A 21333-nucleotide genomic window follows, 5' to 3' on the forward strand; every position below is an offset into this window, starting at 1 on the left:
TGGATCGGGATGTGGTCCTATAGAACATAAGCTGCTCGTGATCAATTATGATAGCGATGATGATAATGCTTAAAAGCCTGTTAGGCATTAATATTGCTTCAATGCCCTGAATAAAGTACATGAAGTACAGTCGAGAAAAAAAGTTTGGGGACCAGAGCTGCCTCTAAAAATATATTTTTCTGCGCAGCCCAGACATAACGGATGAAATGAAGTGATACTGCCCACGTGCGCCTGTTTTACCAGCGTCATGCATTAAGACAATTTCACGTTGCGTGACTGTGCTAGATAGAATATATATATATATTTGTTTTTGCTGATGCCGTAGTCTAGACGAGCTTTTCTTTTTTTCCTTTTTTTATGTGCATTTCTTTGGTAGTTGGTGTTTTCCATAGACGACAACAAACGCTCAATAAATAGTACGTGCCCGCACTCGTTCCTATTCTCCCAAAGCACGTCGTGTGCGCTGTATATTAGCACGGAGCAACCCAATAGATCGTAAACCATAAGTATAGCTGCATACAATGGGGAAAGCAGTCGACATTTAAAGAAAATAGCTATGTAGATGATGGGAAGAAAACTATGTATGTCATCGTTTCTTATTTTGATACCATGTACAATGCTAGCATTTATTTTTTGTCGGTTGCTGCTACAATAATCGCTTTTGATCACGAATATTTCTGTTGCACGGATGACGTCATATATATTCCATGATTTCAAGCCGATCACATATACCGTAGAGTATCGCGGTCATCAGGCACCATCTGCGTCGTCTAATGTTAGACTCCTTTTTTGACATGACTGGCAAATGTTCCTGGTCTGATTGCGCACTGTCCCAAGGAACTGCCCGCAGCATTCGCTGTTCTACATTCAATCCGCCCACAAGAGATGCAACAATTTTCCCAATCCTCACCGTATCCTGAACTATTTCCCGTGAGAGCAAAACACGTTGCTAAGATACAATCACGCCCCGTACTACGTGACGCACGCTGACCTGGCTGTTATAGTTTCACGTCGTGGGCGTGGAAGCGCGGAACGCGCTTGCAACGAGGGAGCACGCGGGTACGATTGGACCACAGCGTTTAACGGACCTTCGTGTTCTTTCGGAGAACGCTCTTACCATTCGAAGCACAGTTTTAGAAAGCGGGAAAGATAGAAAGAGGGGATCGAGTACTAGTAGATATAGCCGCGCCTAAGACGCAAGTCACGAGGTTGTGGCGCAACTTTTATTGTTATACACATGTGCCATCCCTCCAAACGCTTCCAACACTCCTCAGTCTACTAAACCCATAAAGGTCTTCGGTGATTGTTAAGCGAATATTAATTAAATCAATGGCAAGTGCGAGTCGAGAGTGTGTCTTCTGAAACGTACGCTATGTAGTCGCTATCATGATAACAAGTCGCTCAAAGACAAAAAAAAAATATTCAGCATTGAACCAGTTCAGGCTTCAAATAAAGAATAAAAACAACGGAGATTTAAATCATAAGAATATAGTGCCGCGAATACGAGGAGGCGAGGCATACACAGGACCCAGCACGTCGTGCAGCCCTCGGTTCGTTAGCCGACAAGCCGCCCCTTAATAAACGGGGCACCTTGCAGCAACTGTTGCGAGAATTAAAGAAACGGAAATCAAACCATGAAAGAAGTAGAGAAAATGGCGCGAGAAGGGCCATATTTAGGCTAACGCGCGCAGGCTACGCGTAAGTTATGGCAGTGAAGTCACGAAAGGAGCAGAATGCTTTGTGCTTGTGCGCTCCAGGCGTTAGACGGGACGCGGAGTCGAAGAGGTTTCCCGTGGATACTTCAGCGAAATTCGCTTTCTTGTTTTTGGTTGTGAAATCACCGCAGCTGGCTCGTCAACGCTGTCGCTTACGACAGGTAAGAGAACACTGATTTTAGCGGTGAAAAAAAAATTAACTGGTGGCGGTTGCTTAGCTTGCGTAACATGATTTCGCCCGTGAAATGATCCGATATCTCACCGCACTCTGTTGTTTTTAGTTTGTGAACTCGCACTGCTTTAGAACCTCAGTTTCTATTTAGAACGAGCAGGTTGGTCGTGCTAATTTTAGAAGTATACGTCTAGACTGTAAAAAAAAAAAAAGATTATTTCCCTCCGCTATGTATGCTGTGCTCATTTCCTGCCGACATCTATTGTCAATGAACGTGGAGGTAGTCGCCACGAACTAACGTCACATGTAGTGCAAGCACAGGCCATTTGTATTTCAGCAATGACAAGCAAGTAATTGGTTTATCTTGTTTCTTCCGTATGTTAAGGATGCATAGACGAAAAATTTCAAGCATGGCCAGTCTCCACTAATGTTGCATCACTTGGCTGAAGCTTTAAACATTGCATCATCCGGCGTTTTGTAACATCCAACAAGAAAAATTATCCTGTCTCCGACCTTGTAAAGGCCAGTAAGCGCTTAATTAGCTACAGTAGAATTTTCCGATCACTTTCTGCGCGGCGCACCACGGAACTTTTTTTTACGTTTGTTCGCGTAATCTTATGGCACAATATTTTATGCCGTTGAGTAGCCACTAGCAGAGATCAACGTAAACTTACCTTCGCTATTTTTCAGTCTTCGAATAAGTCTTTTCGTGCATGGAGCAGCTGACACGGGAGGTTAGAAATTAGAACTTAAGGCAATTATTCTCTGGAAATTAGCCTTCTCTCATGCAAACAGATAGAATTTAGGTGTACACAATCATAAATTTTCGTCAGTGCACCAACGAGCGAAAAATAATGATTTCGGTCTCAGAAATGAGCGGCAACTTGTGATTACGAGAAGAATTAATGAAAGTGACGTTCTTTCTTGGGAAATCCAGCAAGATAGGCTACAACGCTCGTCAGAAGAGGGAAGTGAACAGCGCTTGACTGGGGGTAATACTATAATCGACTTACACGAATCCTCATTAAGCTAAGTCATGATTGCTGATCGCAACTTAGTGGTTACATTTAATCCTTTTTTTAATCAGCATCGTACAGATGGATGAAAGATGCTGCTTTTAAGCAAACCGCCTAATGCCCTACGCTTCGAAATTCTCGGGTTTTGTAGGTGTTCGTTACAACGTCAGCGAACTGCATAAAAGCAAGTACCGAACAAACCGGAAATAAAAAACCGTCCCAGTTTAACCTGAAACATCCACGACTTTCGTCTGAAAGAGACGAGGCGTTCTTCCAAGGACTCCCTATACGCCAGACACAGCTGACAAGCTTTTTGAGTCTTTGAGCTGAAAGAAAGAAAGGCCTTTCATCGAGACACCCCTTAGCAAGGAAACAAGCCCTGAGTCTTGACGCTGGTAGAAAGTCTTCCACTCGAGAGTCGACGGCGCTCAAAGAGGCCGCGGTTGCTTAGGAGCCCTTCGAGGAGCTCTGTGTTAGCGGCAAAATAAACACGCACGCCGACCTGTTCAGACCCATACAAACCATCCCTTACCGTCGGGACTTCTCAGCACGGGGCTTTAGTCCGTAAACGATCGGCAGCGTTCCTTGTAGTCTGCCATGAGGCAGGAGATTCATTGCGAGCTTCGTACACACGGAGCGGTCACGACGTAGCCGATTCCGTGATTTGCTGCGGGCAGGAGAGACGCGGAAGGACGCCCGCGTGCCGCTAAACGCGCACAGCTGGTCAACTGCAGGCCTGTTGCTGCGCTGCCGCAGGTGGATCTTCCCGAAAGCGAGCGCAATGCAGCCTATCGGCGATGCCGATCCGTTTGCGCATAGTCTACATGCAATACTCGAAAAAGCAACGACGTCCTCGTGAAGAGGCGTTGCAGTGTGACAAAGGAGATTAGTCCACATCTGGACCCTCCCCCCCCCCCCCCCCCTCATGCAATGGTGCACTGTTCTCGAGTATACAGGGGTGCCGCGATCTTGAAATGTAACTGTACGCGCCTATCCGCGCCCCGAACTTTTGAAGTGGTTCCTCCACAGTAAGCCTAAGTTCCCTCCAGTGAACTTAAACGGTTCCCGGTCCCCAATTCTCATTCGCTTTGGTATCGTAAGGTGTTAGCAAAAACCCTGAATTGAACACTCAACTCCTGATAACTGTACAACTGCCAAAAAATACCAAGAACAAGCGTACGCCTGGGCACGCGCCTGTATGCGCATTCATTTGCGGCATTAAATATTACTTTCTTGCGTGAAAAAGAGCGAAAAACATTTCTGCGTGAGCTTTTTCCTCCATACTTCAGGTGGCGCTGTTATTATATTGCGGCCGAATCGAGAGCTCCGAGAACACCCCCGGAGAGGACGCGTGAGAGACCCGACTTGAATCGCTGATCCTTTTCGCATCTACGCATCAATGTGTCTGGCGTGAGTAGGGTGACCGGCTTCTGGTGAACGATTTGTCTAGGCCTAAACAGCCGGCTTGTCAGCCAGCCTCTCGGTATGCGTCCAAGCGCCACACGTCACGGGACAAGCATGCGCCTAAGGCACCACTGGCGCGGAGAACACGGCAAAAGCCTCAATGCGTGAGTCCGCGTTCCGCTGCTTCTCGAACGTTTTCCGCAGGCCGTTCGGTTTACGTGGTTGCGTCCATTCAGAACGATCGCTGTGCAACAGGCAGAGAGAGCGCCGTTTTCAAAAGCCAAGCGTACGCACAAGTGTGCTTTCGAGAGAAATTTAAAAAGGAGAATGCCCCACCTACACGCCGCGAGGGATTCTCCGATTGGTTCTTCGCGTCGTTTTTCCGCTCGTGTTCACTTTCTGTAGACTGCTTGTATTTTTTTTGCCCTTTCGATTCACACTTAAGTGCTACAGCTGGCATGGTTTAAGTTGTGCTGCATCAACACCCTGCAACGCGAGGTGAGTACAGACGTAGCGCTTCTGATCTCATTATTTATGGCTGCTGTACGTGTGTATGTTCTTCACTGTGCAGTACCAGTAACTAAACGATAACATGATATTCTACCTCACTGTAATTACCCTCGTAACTGACGTCGCTATAGTACTTCCAAGTCATACAGACTTCTATTTCTGAACAGTGCTAGAAACACAGCTAATTAAGTCAGCTATAAAGAGAACGCTATACGATGGCCAGATCACATGACACTAATGTATCACCATACTTTGAATAAAACAAGGATAGCATGGCGAGTGCCTTTAATTCATTGTGCAATCCCGGTAATAGTACATATCAAAGTAAGTAGGCTGATGTTGGTGACACTGTGATAGCACTGTATTTTTAGCTCACTTGATGCGACCTCTGATCAAAGTAACTTCAATTTCAGAGATACTTCGTAGAAAACTGTTTGTTCACAGATCTTCCTAAAGTGAATTAATTGACTTGAGAGTACATTAAAATAGGGTAGCAGCAGTTACACGCAAGTTGTACCATACAAATATACATTACTCCAGCATTTGACCACTCAAACACTCTGACAGCTCCGACAAGCGAGATCTCCGAGTGGCAATTTCTTTTTTCTTTTTTTCAGCTATAGAGCGCCACGAAGGACCCGTACTGCGGCGCGTGATCGACTGTTGTAGGAATGAATTCAGGCGTCATCCTAGTCTCCTTTTGCGTCATCCTTTTCGGAGCATGGAGGTCAAGCCTGGCGTTGACAGAGCCATTTTTCACCCACATGGCATCTTGCGTCGGAGAACCCATCACAGCCGTCAGTGTACCTCAGAAAGATCAGGCAGCGTTAGCAGCATGGAACAACCGTAAGTACTGTTTGTGCCATAAGTACTGTTGTGTGCGCATTTGATTGAGCCGTGGCAGATACCATGAGACATTTACACAATAGACCACTGTCGGAGGACCTCTTGCTAAGCGCATAGCCACAGAGTTGGCAGACGATGGAGATAATGCGTTGCTCTTTCACGTTTCATAGGCGACACGGGCCTGGACTGACGCTTGTGATACCAGTTATGCAATGTGTCCTTCACCTCGTTCCTCCCATTATCATCCCCCATTGTGACCCTCTTTCTTCCCTTCTTCCCCTTCCCTTACGTAGAGTAGCAGGCCAGATGCTCCACTTTCCGGACGACCTCTCTACATTTTCCAGTCATTAAACTACTTCTTCTTCTTCTTGATTGAGCTGTAAATACTGAGTAGCCATAGTAGCCTTCAAGGTCTACGTGGTCGACTGTCAAGATGCTGCTTCATGGGCTCGAATGAGCTATGATTATTATTAATCGCAGTGTCTGGTTACCCGCAGGATTGGTAGATCATCGCAATTACCCACTTAAGGGTTATTCATAGAGGCTTCAGCGGCTTAACCTGCTAATGATTCAAAGAGTATTGTCATTCTGTCAAGGTGTTAGAAATAGAGGCTATTGTCAGTGTATTTTCCAAAGATGCATGACAATGGTTCTGAAACACTTGGAAACAAATTATGCATCGTTAGTGAACGCGGCGAGAGTATCCAGTTAGAATTACGTTATTTACCTTACGGTTGCGCTATAGCAAAGTGCCCGATTCTTGCGGCCGAGGACAGAAAGTGGAGGACTACGCAATAATGCTAATAGCCTAGCGACACTCAATCGGCACCGATATACTAGGTACTGTTACTGGACAAATAGGTCGACCATTTTCAGGTATCTAAGTGGTATATTCCTGCTGAGAATCAGGATGCTATAGTCAGTAAAGTGAAAAATGAACCTGTTAGGGCAGATTCATCTTTGAGAGGGCTAACAGGAATGGGACTTGTGTGCCCATTCGCCAACTGTTCTTGCTTGGAATTACCATCGGGACGCCAGGATATCTCAGGCAAATTGTGCCACTAAGATAGTTTCTAATAACATTGGCACTTTCGTAAAGACCGCTATAAAAGGTAAGCCGAGTGCACCGATCGTTTGTTTTAAAAAAAGCGTAAGATGAAGCTGAATTCAGCAGGAGTTTCACATGCGTCGCTCCGCTTTTACAATATAGCGACAAATCTGGAGCCGAATTCACAAACATTATAGTCGGCAAGTGCTGCTTCACATTCCTTCCCTAATAATACATCCAACATCAAGATCGGCTGGCACCTGCTCTTACGTACAGTTCAAGCGCAAGTGCTTTGTCGGTAAATACAGTTCTGGTGCTTACGATAAGTCGTGTATTTCACACAGTGGCGTCCAAAAGCGGCATTACTTTGCCATCCTCTGCATGCGGAACCTTCCGGTTACATTCGTGTCGCGTACCGCATGATGTACTCCGTTGACTTAACGTTTCAAAAGGAAGTCGAAATGCGTGCTGTAATGCCTTATTTCATAATCATGTTGTGGCAGTGAGACCAAAGGCAAGGTTTAAAAATGACACCCCCCCCCCCCCGCTCCCTCTTTCTTTTTCTCGAAAGTCTTCCGGCAAAGTGCTGGTGGCAGTGGTGGTAGTGGAGCTGCCTTTGCCCAACTCTTCCATAAAGCCAAGGGCGTCGCGACGAGCTCGGTCGTTCTGCTCAGAAGTGAGTACCTCGCCCAGTGCAACGTCATTGTGTTAATAACCGGCGGCGATTTGTATGAATCCCCTGCAGAATGGACATGTTATATATATATATATATATATATATATATATGTATATATATATATATAACGTTCGGGAGGACTTATACGGCGGCGTCATATTGCGGTTCTTCAAGAAAGCACCTGGTGTTCCGCTGCTAGAGACTGTCGTATGTTTTCTTAGAGTATGCCTATATTCTGATGTGCGCGAATAACGCCTTCGAAGTGACCCTGCTTTTGGGGACAAGCAAGCTGCCGTCAACCCAACTAAATTTATTCCATACAAACAGCTAATCTGTAGCCCAACTTCTATGGTACAGGCGGTAGCACTCATGACTATGTTGACGAGAACCATAGCCTATATGCCGTGTTCCTTTGAGGCGGACACATTTTTCATAGTGAGAGGATTGACGGCAAATTCTTTCCTTTTAGGAGCAGTGTAAAGCACCTAGTGTTATATGGCACCGCGTCTATCCGGGTTACCAGGGGCCGCGACGACAGCCAAGCTTCCCACATCTTACAAGTTTCGGCAACGCAGATGTACGCATCCGTGTTTTCCGCAAAATAACGTCGGCGTCTGCAAAATCAGTTGCTCATAAGCTACTTGGTCGCTTCACAATGCAGATGCTTCCGTCATTTTATGCCCACGACGGACAAGCCTAAAGGCCCAGCTCGACATCATGGCGGCGATTTTGGTACCGGCATTTAGAAAACCGAAGGCACGATGGCAAAATGGCTAGATGAAGAGCCCAACCGTTGTATAAGATTTACAGTTTGCTAATAATTTGTGTTTACATGGGAGGATGTTTCTGGTTTGTTCTATTTATTTTTTTCGCTAACCCCATTGCAAACATCTCTTTTCAGCCTTGCTTTCATTCGGAAAGTAAGTTCGGTGAAAACTCACAAGGTCGAGGAAGGTTTACGAATTTCATCAACCTTTTTCGACCTTTCAGGCTTCCGAAGAGCTTATCTGCCAAATTCAGTGTCCCCGTGTTTCGTCGATTAGTTCGGCCTCGCTCTGCAACCTTCCAGATTCCTGGTTAGCTCAAATGGCAGAGCGACTGCCCCAGAAATACGTGGGTCTCAAGTTCGCTCCCGTATCACAAAGAATATTAATTTTCTTCAACTGCGAATCTTTCTCTCTCTTCTTTTTTTTGAGAAACCCCTTTGGATTTCCTTTCTAGTTTAGTGCCACAGCCTAGTCGATTGTAATTTCCCGTTTCTTGCTCTTACGCTTTTTTTTTCATTCTTGAAAAAAGTTGTTGTACATTACTGCAGTATATTTGAGTTCTTTAACCGAAACACCAACTGATTTCTTTTCTCGCTTTCTTAATGAAGGATGGAACCGGTGCTTGAAGGCGGTGTGCGTTCCAGACACAGCTCTGAAGTCTGTGTCGTGCCGCTCCCTGTACTTTTCGTACAACCCGTACAAGCGCACTTGCATGCCTCAGAAGGGTTTCTGCCAGCGGACAATCAACCACTTCGCTTCGATGGAAGAATGCCGGATAGCCTGCTCTAGGTAACTGCGTAATTCCCTCATGATGTCCGCTTGCCGTCCTTATAGTAAACTGCAATTAAACACTAGAGCTGGCAGGCCCGTTCTTTCTGTCCAGTCCTTATGTTGGCACGATGCAACTCTCGGACCTTGATGGCAAGATAACGAGTGGCAACCATTACATTTGTATGCTGCACTTCCTCTTTTCGTTCCTGTTGTAATATATGGCAGTTAGACGACATCGACCTTTTACGATGGGCTCCATGGCCGAAGATACAAATTTCTGATTGCACCCGATGTGAACGGAATGCAAAATCGCTCGTGTGCCACTCATTTGGTGCACGTTAAAGGCCCTCAGATGGTTAAAATTAATTCGGAGTTCCTCACTACGGCGTGCCCTGTAATTAGATCGTGTTTTTGGCACGTAAAGCCCCGGCATTGAGTTTCAACTTAAGTGACATGCCTGAATAACAACAGTGTTCGTTACGGCGACCTATTTGCAATCAAATGAGAACGTTCTGAAGGCATATGCCATCTTCGCTGAAATTCTCCCCCTGCATAATATACGTCACAAAGGTTTTTGATTTACCTTTTAACTTCGTCTTTATCGTTACCGTCTATCCCGTTTGTTTGATTTAGACGTGTACGACAACTGTATTTGTTACTTTTATACATTCATTCGTTTGTTTTGTAACGCACCATAAACACTTACGTCTTATGCGCCCAATTCATGTTATATGCTAATCAAACACGGTTCGTTAAGTCTTCCTTACATGTCCGTAGCAAAATATGAGCCCAGAATTGTGGTCTTCAGAAACACAGCCGTCACCCACGTTCTTTTTCGCACAACGCACTGGCTTTCTATAGACGGCGACTCACGCAGATGTACGCTGCAGCATCCCTGACGCCTCGAGCAGTCGCACTTCACGTTACGCAATCAAAACTGAATAACATTGCTGATATTCTACTCCTTCCATTGGGCCGAAATTTTCCGCGAACGCACTGGCGGTATCATCGCCAGTGCGAAACAATAATTCGACGCTAACGTGGGTTGCGTTTTCTGGCTAACTAGGAGTAATCCTCTGAACGGGCGAAGACAAAACACTCGCTTAACAGTAAATTACAAGAGTGCGCAACGCCTGCTGGTAGGCCATTTATTAAAAAAAACTTAGACACAATCGTAAAAATCATAAGGACAAAGACAAAGCAGACGACGAGCAAAGGTTGAAGTGAATATCTCAGGTTTCCCTGGAAAAACTAGTGGTGCCCATCAAGAAAAATAGATGTTATGATAACTATAGGTTACGGTTATAGGTTAATGGAACAGCGCATATAGACATTTCTTATTAGGAACCCTTCCGACGCTTTTCTTGACGCCCGTCTCGATCAAATGATTCAAGCGCTGTAATCGGGGACCACCACTACAGACTTGAAAGCTCGCGCACTTTTCTAGTTTGAAATTAGCACATGGGTAGCTCCACGGCAAACAACCCAGACAGCGCATTTCTTTTTAAACAGCATTTATTGTCCATAGCCTCCCTGCTCGTAAATTACTTTTGGGAGAAAAAAAGTTCTGATGTCTCTAACTGCGGTTTGAATATTGTGATTGTGGACCACAACCACTGTTACTGAGAAACTTCTTGAAAAAACATATCAGTGTTTTTCGGAACCCTTTCCAATTTCTTTAGTTGCGGGAAATCACACCGTGCTTTCATATTAAAGCTAATGAGGGACCACTACATTGTTTGCGGAGTGCTTGAAGCTGAAGCACGAAGGCGAACTTAAGGCTGTTTCAAACTTTCACAAAAATCATACGTTTTTACAGCCCATTCGACCGCTGTATATTTTCTTTGTTAGGGAGCAAGCGATTCAAGTGCCAAGAAATTATTGAACTCGACGCACATGTAGTTTCGAAGCCAGACTGCTCTTAACATTTGCTCTTAGCAAGTGTTTTGGTCCTGTGTTCCAATCAAAAACGCAACAACGCTGAGCGAATCTGGTAGCTAACGTAGGGAATGTTTAGCTAAAGCACGCCCTAGTGGAGGACTCCACATTATTTTGGACCAGCTGGGGTTCTTCGACGTGCACCCAATGCACGGTACACGGTCGATTTTTGCATTTCGCCCCCCCCCCCCCCCCCGAATTGCTGCCGCAACGGCCGGGACCTGAACCCGCGACTTCAGGCTTCGCAGCGCAACGCCAAAGCCAATACGCCACCAAGGCGGATAGTGGAAGTATGAGGCGCAGCTACGCGCATAGCAAGAACCGTGTTCCCTTGGATTGTCCCGGTATTTGCAACTTCAAAAGAGCGCGATGGGTCCTTACTACAGTCTGCAAGGGCACGTTTGACCTTTGGTCGCTATTAGGACGTTCATTACAAGATTACATACACTGTGCAACCTTATGAAAGACCGCCAGGCTCTAAAGGAGACAAATTGGGAAGAGCCTTCAGTTGATTACGATGGAAATTTAGTACAAAAATGAGCCAACTTTCCGCAAAGAGCCTACCGGCCACATGCACGAAATACGTTGCCACACATCGCTGACACAGACATACGCCGATATAAAGGGCGTCCCAGCTAACGTTAGCCAAGCTGCTCGGCGAAAAAGAAACAAGAGAATTTTTAAAAAACACGTTGCAAAATACAATCTTAGGGCCTACGGTGTTTGGTGGTCAAACTTCTGACGACCGGACAATAGATTTTATCATTGTATGTTGCACTAGGTTTTATTTTTTAATCTGCTCTTTTTTTCGTTATTGAGCTTGGGGCAACGTTAGCTGGGACACATGGTACAAGCAAAATTGGTACTTTTGATATTACGCGGAATTAGTGGAGCTTTGATTATGCGTAGTCCTGACATGAATAATACACCACGTCACTTTATAAAAAAATTATGGTAGCTGTATCACTTTGATCAAGACTGTCAAGTTGCACCAAAACATTCTGACCAACGGTAAGATGAATGAGAACAAGAAACAGTCGGGCAGTTAATGGAGTCTGAGAAAACAAGGTGTAACAAAGAGCAACAATTTTACTTGGAGCCCCATGCGTCGCGGCATTGATATTTAATGTTGCGAGAGAGTTATAATATAAAGGCACACTAACGATAGTACCAGCACAATCTTAGAACTGGGAGAATTGTTCAATGCGGAAAGACAAAATATGAGAGAGAGAGAGAGAGAGAGAGAGAGAGAGAGAGAGAGAGAGAGAGAGAGAGAGATAGGGGGGGGGGGGATTAGCTTGAATGATATGTTGAAGATGCTAGCCTGGCTGTTCGCCTGACATGCTACTCCAGGTGGTGGGCGATGATCATGATATATAAATAGAGAGCCAAATAGCCAGTTGTCGTTAGAGGCTGTCTCGCCAGTTTATAGTTTTAAGCATTCTATTGCGTTTTTCTCTAGATCTTGACAGAACGTGCACTTCTCCCAAAGCCTCTCATGAGGTCTGTCCTCCGCTTTATATTCTCTACAGCTCTGAAACGGCATCGTCCACTTTAAACGGCTATTTAGTCCACAAACATGACGTCTGCTGTGGAGGGATTTCATTCTCTACGCTATTCATTATTTCGCTATAGAGCGAGGATGATGCGGTCACCTTAGCCATACAGATGGCGATGCCTTAGCATGGTCCATACGTATATACATACGGTCACGTGAAAACTTTGACTTCAAAGATATGGCACCGAGACATTCTTTTTTTTCAGTAATAGCAACAATGTAGGCAATCGTCAAAGATATCGTACACATGACCAAGAAATTCTGCGAACAGATACCTGTGAGCGTGTTCCTACTCCACGTCACAGTGTCACCGCTTTGATAGGCCGCTCAGATTGCTCTTTCAACTAGTTCAAAATGGTGGTCAAATCATTTGAGGAGAAAAAAACGCTGTGAAAGAAGTATGCCACATGGTCAGCTGTACATTAAGGCGAGAGCCACGGCAAGCTGCAGAATTCTTAATGTTCACCACGATCATCATCGCACGACTTCAGTCTTGACACTCCTGGCCTAAGGGAAACCGCCTGACTTTATACAGCACTGTTCTCAGTAAACCCTGACCTTGCAAATTCTGAATAAAACATTATTGAACGGTGCTGCGAAAAACTGCATTATCATGCCTAGACAGGTAAACCAGACAGTGGAAACGCACAAGTATTCGTGACGTTCCCAACTTCCTATTAGCATTGGACTCTTAGGGTTGGACCATTAGTATCAGAATATTAGCAAGAGTGCTCCCAGAACAGCAAGAAAGACGACAGGTCGCACACGTGAAGCACATTCGTTGACAGAACGTCGCACACAACTCATCCACACGCTTCAAGGAAGTAGCCTCCAGAAAGGACGCCGCACAGCAGCTGCAGTATTCAAGTCTCATCCACATTGCCCAATACGGCGGGTGACTTCTTCATGGCTCCGGAGAATGGGGAGCATGGAAGACGCCATAAGCGAGCTAATGCAGCCAACAATAAAAGCATGCCACACATCTTGTGTTTCAGCAGACACTGTACTCCCATCCACTAGACTTGGAGTGAAAGTAGTATTCTTTCTGCGACAACAGCACCAAAGTAGCAAAATTAGTGGGGTGTAGTTGAAAAAGTCACGGTGTATTGGAACTTCATTGTCAGTTAACAAGGCCTCCGCGGGGGCTAAATAGCGGCAGGTTAAAAAGATGTGCATGGACGGATGTTTTCTACCAGATATATTAACGGAAGCGGCTATAAAGCACTGCACAGCAGAGTTGAATAAACAGATGTTTCTTTTTTTTTTGCGCATCTGTTCATTATAACCGCTAATGTATAGTAATTGACTAAAATTTGTGAATTAGCTTGTTAAATAAGAGTATCTAAAGGTATGTTACATTTGCAAAAATTAAAATCAACCAACAACTCCCAGTGAAACGACATGACCATTTCCAAGAAATTTTGCGTATGGCACCAGTTTTGAGAACGCGTACTGAAAATTTATGGCGCAATATATACTGGTTATCTAGTTAAGTATTTGCTGCTGTGATAAAATGCAGGTGCGAAAACTTAACTAGAAAAGCATTCAATTTCGCCATCAGATATTAACGACGCCTTTCTCTGAGGGGTTGCTAGCCAAGGTATCTTTAGTAAATTAGTATACTTTGCATCTTATTGAACCAAAGATGTCTAATTGCAACAAGCGACCTAATGATGATAATAACAAGGAATTAAGTAGATTTTTCTTTAATATTCTGTACATTATTAAGCACCATGCAAGTCCTGACATCTGTCGCCGCGAATGGCGGGTTTCAAGCAAAAGTCGTGTCTTCAACTCTGCTGCGTGATACCGCTGTGTGAACACTACTGTGATAAAGCTCGCGACATTTACAACTGCCGCGCAACTGGTCGCTCGAGGCACCTTGCCTGGGTTCGCGGGCTTCTCCGGAAAACCACTTATGCAGCACGTATTGAGCAACAGAAAGCTGCATCGAAGAGTTTTTCATGTTGCTCTGCAATTTTCCCATTGACATTTCTCATCTAATTATAATATTTGAGAAGTTGATTAATTAAGCCTAATTATGCAGTTAGGCCAAATAGAAAAAAAATAATCTAAGTATCTCCGAGTGACGACAAACAGCCTAACCTTGGTTCGGTCCAGGCATACGTGGCGCTTGCACATCTTTAAATCTTGATGCATGATTGCGGGGACATCCTGTGTGTATATATATAGCTCACAGTGCGACGAAGCCAAGTGTTCAGTGAGGCATCGATGCGAAGGCGCCAAAACAAACGCTCTGCTAGCAACGCTTCCGTGATGTCACGCTTCCTTGCCCTTCCGCCCGACTCGATATGGCTCGACGACTTCACACGTGTGGCACTTCGCTTCACCACACCCGGCGGCGACAATTGCGTAGCATCGCAGGGCAGAAGAGGCTCGTCCGTGAGAGTCGTTCTCTTCAGTCTTTCCCATTCTCTTGTCTTCAAGCGAGCAAACTCGACTCTAGCGTGGTAGGGAGGCTGCAACATTGTAGCGTATACTTGTGTTCACATTGTATTTCGTTTTCCGTCGCTTCGAACTCCCCGAAGCATTCTGGGACTACCGCATTCCGCTATGGTCAAGTTCGTCGGCAGCTGCTTGTACATTTGTGTTTCGGATGAGCTCGTGTGACTCAGGGCACTAACAAGAACAGCAAAAAGCACATAGAGACGCATTGTCGAGGTGGAATGTGGCTCCCACGCTCACGTTAGTGCAAGTGGGATGAGGTGAACCAGTGTCGAATACAGCTGAGTCAATGCAGCTGCACGAATTGAGTCGAATCAGACCGTGCTGAGTGCCGAGACACGCGTAAACATTTTCAGCGTGGTTATAATTAAGCATCTAGGTTTCGGTAACTGAATTCTTTTTTTCTTAACTCGACGTTGTGTCCGACTTAAGGTAAACGTGTTGACGCCAATGCAGTTTGATTCAACCTGTCTGAGTTCAAAATCGTCAGTTTATTTGTAATGTCTCTGTCATATTGCTCGCGTTCTTAATGCTAGCTGTCTGAAAAAGCAGATTACTCCTGTTGACGCCTGTATGCCTGTTTCATTCGCTAGGTGTATTTTTCATGCCGTTCCCTGCTAATTACACTCAGTGCAGTGTTTGTTTGTTTGTTTTCTTTCTCTGGTGTAAAGTACGCACTGGACGAGGGACTTGGAAGACCAAGTTCCTTCTATGTCGTTTTACCTGTGAACGGAGTGCCATCATCAGTATAAGAAAGGCAGATTAGAAATATTAGAACATACTGAATCGCCAACAACGTTAGTCCCTACATAGACCCTAGAACGTTGAACAGAAAATACAAAGCGGTGCCATTGATGACAAAAAATGCGATTTTGCGCTGCTACTTGCGCAACAACAAATAAATAACAGTAGCCAAACCAATAAATACGCCAGTGCTATAAGACTTGCTGTTGAAAAAATGGAACTACGCATCCTCCCCCCATATACCAGTGCCCATTACCACTGCAACTAATCTACAGTAGTATAAGCGATTACTTTTGGTATTCACCAGTGCGGTGATGCAATAGACAACGGGTATAACTATTTTATACTCTTTTAATAGTATGCGCTTATTTAAAAAAAAAGTGTAAAAAAGGAAAGTGTATAACAGCTGTGTCTTACCAGTACTCACGTACGGGGCAGAAACCTGGAGGCTTACGAAAAGGGTTCTACTTAAATTGAGGACGACGCAACGAGCTATGGAAAGAAGAATGATAGGTGTAACGTTAAGGGATAAGAAAAGAGCAGATTGGGTGAGGGAACAAACGCGCGTTAATGACATCTTAGTTGAAATCAAGAAAAATAAATGGGCATGGGCAGGACATGTAATGAGGAGGGAAGATAACCGATGGTCATTGAGGGTTACGGACTGGATTCCGAGGGAAGGGAAGCGTAGCAGGGGGCGACAGAAAGTTAGGTGGGCAGATGAGATTAGGAAGTTTGGAGGGTCAACATGGCCACAATTAGTACATGACCGCGGTAGTTGGAGAAGTATGGGAGAGGCCTTTGCCCTGCAGTGGGCGTTATCAGGCTGATGATGATGATGATGATGATGATGATGATGATGATGATTTAAATAGAACTATAAGCTACCTAACTGTTTTTCCTCTTTGTTTTCTTTTATTTTTGTTTTCTTCGTTTTCCTCTAGCCCAAGTGAAAGCGGCCGTGCGGCTGCGCCAACAATGCAAGACACCGAAGTTAGACTGGTCATTTTTCGCAAAAAGAACGGCGCATCCGTGACTCTAGTGAACAGCACGCTTAAGATTCCGCAGAAGAAAAACCTTTTCTTTGTCGGCTACCTTCTTCCAGACCCATATGGTCCTCTGGTAGGAATATCGAAAAGCAACGCTCATCCACAAAGTTCCGTCACCAAGGTTGCCGTCAAGAAACCCGAAGTTGCTAAAATGCAGGCTCCCCAAAGTGTGCCTAAGCAAGCTTGGCAGTCTTCCGGGAGTGGCGTCACAAATTCTCCGCAGGGGTTACGAAGCCCTTCGATACCATTACCCCCGTCTGATAAGAAATTTCAAGGGACGTTTGGTACTGGTCCAATGGCAGGACTCCGGCCGTCTAGAGTGGAAACTGCTCCACCAAAATCGCACTTGGCAAGCGTCCCTCCTCCGAGGCCTCCGCCACTTTCCGGAGCTGCAGGACCACAGTTCAGCGTCCCTTCAAAGCCCGATTTAGAAGGAACAGACTCGTCGGAAATGTCCTCCTCGGATCGATCCTCTGAGGGCAAGAAAACAGCGTCCACCATGCCACCATTGCGACAAGCAGGATCTCTAGTAAACGACAGTGGACCAGGATTGTTCTCAGCTCGGCCGTCTCAAGATGGCTTGATGGCTGGCATGCCACCATCGCTGCCACCATCGCTGCCTCCCCGCGCAAACACCGCACAGGGCCCACTTTCAGGCTCGAGCCGGCCGCAGCCACTGCCTTCCACAAGCGCGAGCGACTCGTCAAATGCGTCCAAGCCAAGACAGCTCACCGACATGTCGATCCCAACATTTCCTCCCGGCATGGTAGACCCGTACATAACAGATGAGCCGCCAAGAAACGCTCGCGGCGAGAAAGAAGCCTCGCATTCGTCTGCACAAAACGACACTGCGACGTCGCGCTCGGACAACTCGGTCGACCGCGCACCCGCTACAACGGTGGCGCCAGCATCGAGTGCGCCAGAGCCGGAACCGACGCCAATGCCTCGGAACGATCCTGCAAAAGCTCGACACGCGAGGGAACTACCCGGGGGCTTCGGTCGCCCGAGGCGGACAAGAGACGGGATGCCGCAGCGGGCGGCTCCGATGTCGCGGCGCAGCGCCAGGGAAGGCACGCCGAGGGAACCAGTGGTGGAAGAAAAGATCTTCGCTGAAAGGGCACCGCTGACGGGAATTCGTACGGCGTATCCTGTGCGCAGAAGCCTTTCCGTGCCCTTCACGACGTCCAGTCGCAGGCGCGAAGACGGAGGAGTGCGCTTGGCGCGCTGGGCGCCCCGAACAGGATCTCGCTTTCCCGCATCCATATCGCTGTAGCAGTGGGTACCCTGCGGGCAGCGTCTGCGGTGATAACGAAGTGCTAAAAATTTTGTTTCCGTGGGCCTCGAAATCTAAGGCAGTAAACAAAATTCATGCGCGCAATAAAAACGCTTGTCGTCGCGCCGGATCATTTCTGACGTTGAAGAAGCGAAATAAATTTCTATGGCGCCTTTTGCTGCCCTTTTTCGAAATATTTGCACCACAGTGCCCATACAATCGCCGGTATAAGAGACGCTCCATAGAACCTAACGTAATAACGTTTAAAATATCCCGTGGCCGACCGGAAGTTCATCAGCACAAATAGGGAAGGAGTCTGAAAAATATTTACGCATTCAGCACTGATTATTTACGCGCATACTGCTCTGTGCGGTTAAGAAACAAGAGCGACCCTGTAAGGATGTCTCCTAGTATACTCAGCCAACAGAAACTCCTAATTCATCCTTCCAAGCTGGGTACTCAAAAACAAAATTGTCGCTTCTTAATGCTAAAGAGTCCTGCGAGAAATGAAATTGCATTCGTGAACGGCTCTTATGTGTCTTTTAATGAAGAGACGCGCGTGAGGTAGTTCGATTGGAGTTTTCATGGTAAAAACGTCATGATTTTAATATAAAAAATTCTCTGTGCGAATGGCAACGCAACATCTACCACAAACTTCTCTGAGGTGCTTAGAAATTGTCGTTTAGCTCCATTACTGTAGTAAAGCATCGTGTTTCGAGCTACGTTATCCAGTACGTTTATTTTGTGTCATTGGTTGCTTCTTGATTCGAGCTTCAAAACTTGAGCGTCTCAGGAAAGCGTAGCCGCAGAAACTGGAAATCGCCATTCATCTGGTCGATACCAGGAAGGGTGTTACCCGTATATGCAGCCTACCAACCTGCTGGCAACGCATTTGGGCTTCTCGGTGCTTTCTCAGAACGAAGGAAACAGACAAAACGAAGGCTATAGCACAAAATTACTTACATCTTAAGATGTGATCGTAGCAAGCAAAACAATGTCCGGACGGGATCACCATGTTAACAACACGTGTTCGTGCCAATGATATAGTGTACGTGCACAACTGTACGCGTGCCGGTGCGCAATTCGTTTTTGCTCCTTCGGCAATTTACCGACGGTTCCACTGCCTAAACTTCCTCCGCCTCCCTTCTTATAAGACGGAACGCCTACACATAAATTCCCAGTCTAAGCCTCGTAGTGTGAGTCTTCCAGTCGCGTTTGTGAAATGTTTTATTTGTGCGGTAATTAAAATATTTGCGTTAAGAGACAGTAAGTTGCTGCACAATATATTCTGGAGTCACAGAGAACCGACACTTGCGCGTAGTTTCCCATTCAGAGCAAGCGGACCTTAAACTCTAGACAATGCGGTCAACAGTTGCTGTCAGGCTTACCCAGGACAGCGGGGACGCCACAGGAGACTGACCACATAGCCAAGCAGTATTTCGAAGCTCGCCTGTCCATAGGCACATTGTTCAGTGCATGTTGAGAATGACTCTGGTTCTAGGTCGGAAACAGCCAGAACGGTGCACGCGGATCAAAATTTTGCAGGGGCACTAGTACTTACAATGCGGCACCAGGAAAATGCGATTTCTTCACCGTGCCAGCGGTGCTTATACGCCCGGTTGCAATTCCCTCCCCCCTTTATTCCTTCCGGCTTACACCGCTCTCGTCGCCCGAAAAGAAGCCGGTGCTCTTTAAATGTACCGCTCGTTTTGCGCAAGCTCTTTTCACTATATTTGCGCATCATTGTCAAAAGAAAGCAGCGGCGATAAGCATTTTTATCGCAGTAAGCAATCTCTGTTGGCAGAAGATCGCTGCGGAAAAGATTTGAAGAAACCTTTGTGAAATAAACAACAGAGGGTCCTAAGCGTCGTTTAACATAACGAAGAGCACCGACGATGAAATAAAAAAGAACAAATAGGATAGGCGCGCTGTCCTGTTCGTTCCATACAATTACTAGAGGGGATTGTGGCGCTAGTGTCTACGGCAGCTGCAAGCAAGGTGGTTCAGTCAGGGTGGAAATGATGGGTAGTACATGAATGTACCTAAATTTTGTGCTTATGGCTTTAAACGGCTTCGTGCCTTTGGAAACTGATAATTCTCAAGAAAGCTCTACGCTATAAAGAGCTAAAATAACATCATCAATATTACCCGACGGCAGGATTTGAACACGGGACCTCTAGCACAGAAGCCCGATATGACTCAGCTAATTTCGCATTCAGGACTGTGCATCTCCGAACAACGTCAAAACCTGACGATTAAGCGCGTCAGGAAAAGGAAGAAAAGTCAGTCGACACGTGTTTTCTCCAGCTGGTAACAAGAGCGCAAGTGTCATAATATTCGTCCAGTTTGAAAATGATGTGCCACATGTAGTAAGCTACGTCGCAATGCGGGCTTGACGTTGTGTCCAGAACCGCGCCCAGAATACGATTGTCAAATTTGATGACGAATACCTCGAAACGGAAGCGATCTAGGGGAATCAATTAAAGGGAAGTTGTGTTCAAATAAGTTTGTTTTAACGTTTCAAAGATACACACGTACGATAATCGGCATAGCAAAACAATATATTTAAAAATGGTTTTTCGTAATTATGTGATTGATGAGTAATTTGTCGCAGAATTGTGCCCGTAAAAGCGCATAAACTGCCCTAAGCAAGCATATCTGATAGCTGCCATAGTGCTTTTAGTTAAATTACCGTTAATTTAACTTTGAAGACCCTGTATAAGCAAGTCCTTCAGTAGAGAACGCTGCCTCTTTGGTTGCCGAACGTCGTGAGCTTCGGCGCATTCGCCTTCACATGCAGCTGCCCAGCTTAACGCTGTTCAGCTCGTACTCAATATCAAGAGAATGTTGCAGCACTATATTGAGCACTGCATCGATGGGGGCGAAATGCGAAAACACCCGTGTACTTAGATTTAGGTGCACGTTAAAGAACCCCAGGTGGTCGAAATTTCAGGAGTCCTCCTCTACGGCGTGCCTCATAATCAGGAAGTGGTTTTGGAACGTAAACCCCCATAATTTAATTTTTTTTTATTTTTGAGCACTGCATCGCTTCAACAGCATCAGAAGAGAGACTGCACACGCCACTTACAACACTTAAAGACATCGGAAGGCACCAGAAATGTATCTCATGCCATAGCCAAACGCTTCGTGTCTGCTTACAAAGTCAGGTGAAGCTAAGCATGCAGCCATGTACCTCTGCTAACACGGAGTGCAAAATTTATGGAACGGTATCAGTGACAATATTTGCAACAATAATTTCTGCTGTCTGATTACAGTAGTTTAGCATGAAGTTCGCATATGGTACTTGCCGTATTGCTACAAGATAAGTATAGTGTACATCAACACCGCTGGTGGCCATATCTTCTGATTGCCCATTTGA

General features: G+C 45.8%; 1 protein-coding gene and 1 long non-coding RNA gene across 10 annotated transcripts in view; one reads left to right on the forward strand and one right to left on the reverse strand.

The window, feature by feature from the left end:
* LOC126531513 (uncharacterized) overlaps positions 1 to 19617 on the reverse strand; it is a 219022-nt gene extending 199405 nt beyond the window's left edge. For all 5 annotated transcript variants that reach the window (XR_011894827.1, XR_011894825.1, XR_008612703.2 and 2 more), the window contains exon 1: positions 19343 to 19617. This is a non-coding gene — a long non-coding RNA (uncharacterized lncRNA). The remainder of the gene's footprint in view (positions 1 to 19342) is intronic.
* On the forward strand, positions 1770 to 18127 carry LOC126531502 (uncharacterized). 5 transcript variants are annotated; one of them, XM_055071204.1, is made up of 5 exons: positions 1770 to 1876; positions 5435 to 5663; positions 7283 to 7387; positions 8764 to 8944; positions 16577 to 18127. In XM_055071204.1, the coding sequence occupies exons 2-5, from the start codon at positions 5489 to 5491 to the stop codon at positions 17952 to 17954; spliced, it is 1839 nt and encodes a 612-aa protein (XP_054927179.1). In that variant the 5' UTR covers positions 1770 to 1876; positions 5435 to 5488; the 3' UTR covers positions 17955 to 18127. The 5 variants fall into 5 exon arrangements, with proteins under 5 accessions (XP_054927179.1, XP_054927178.1, XP_054927176.1 ...); XM_055071203.1 differs by lacking the exon at positions 1770 to 1876 and adding an exon at positions 4374 to 4471; XM_055071201.2 differs by lacking the exon at positions 1770 to 1876 and adding an exon at positions 4486 to 4805.
* Positions 19618 to 21333: the final 1716 nt, after the last annotated feature.

This window comes from Dermacentor andersoni, chromosome 5, assembly GCF_023375885.2.
Source record: "Dermacentor andersoni chromosome 5, qqDerAnde1_hic_scaffold, whole genome shotgun sequence".
NCBI classification, from domain to species: Eukaryota; Metazoa; Arthropoda; class Arachnida; order Ixodida; family Ixodidae; genus Dermacentor; species Dermacentor andersoni.

What these genes read in the sequence shown, in the direction of transcription:
- LOC126531502 (XM_055071204.1), top strand. Translation starts at nt 5,489, where the DNA reads ATGAATTCAGGCGTCATCCTAGTCTCCTTTTGCGTCATCCTTTTCGGA. An exon ending in GTTAGCAGCATGGAACAACC is followed by an intron (nt 5,664 to 7,282) that starts GTAAGTACTGTT and finishes TTTTCTCGAAAG; the next exon opens with TCTTCCGGCAAAGTGCTGGT. An exon ending in CTCGGTCGTTCTGCTCAGAA is followed by an intron (nt 7,388 to 8,763) that starts GTGAGTACCTCG and finishes TTCTTAATGAAG; the next exon opens with GATGGAACCGGTGCTTGAAG.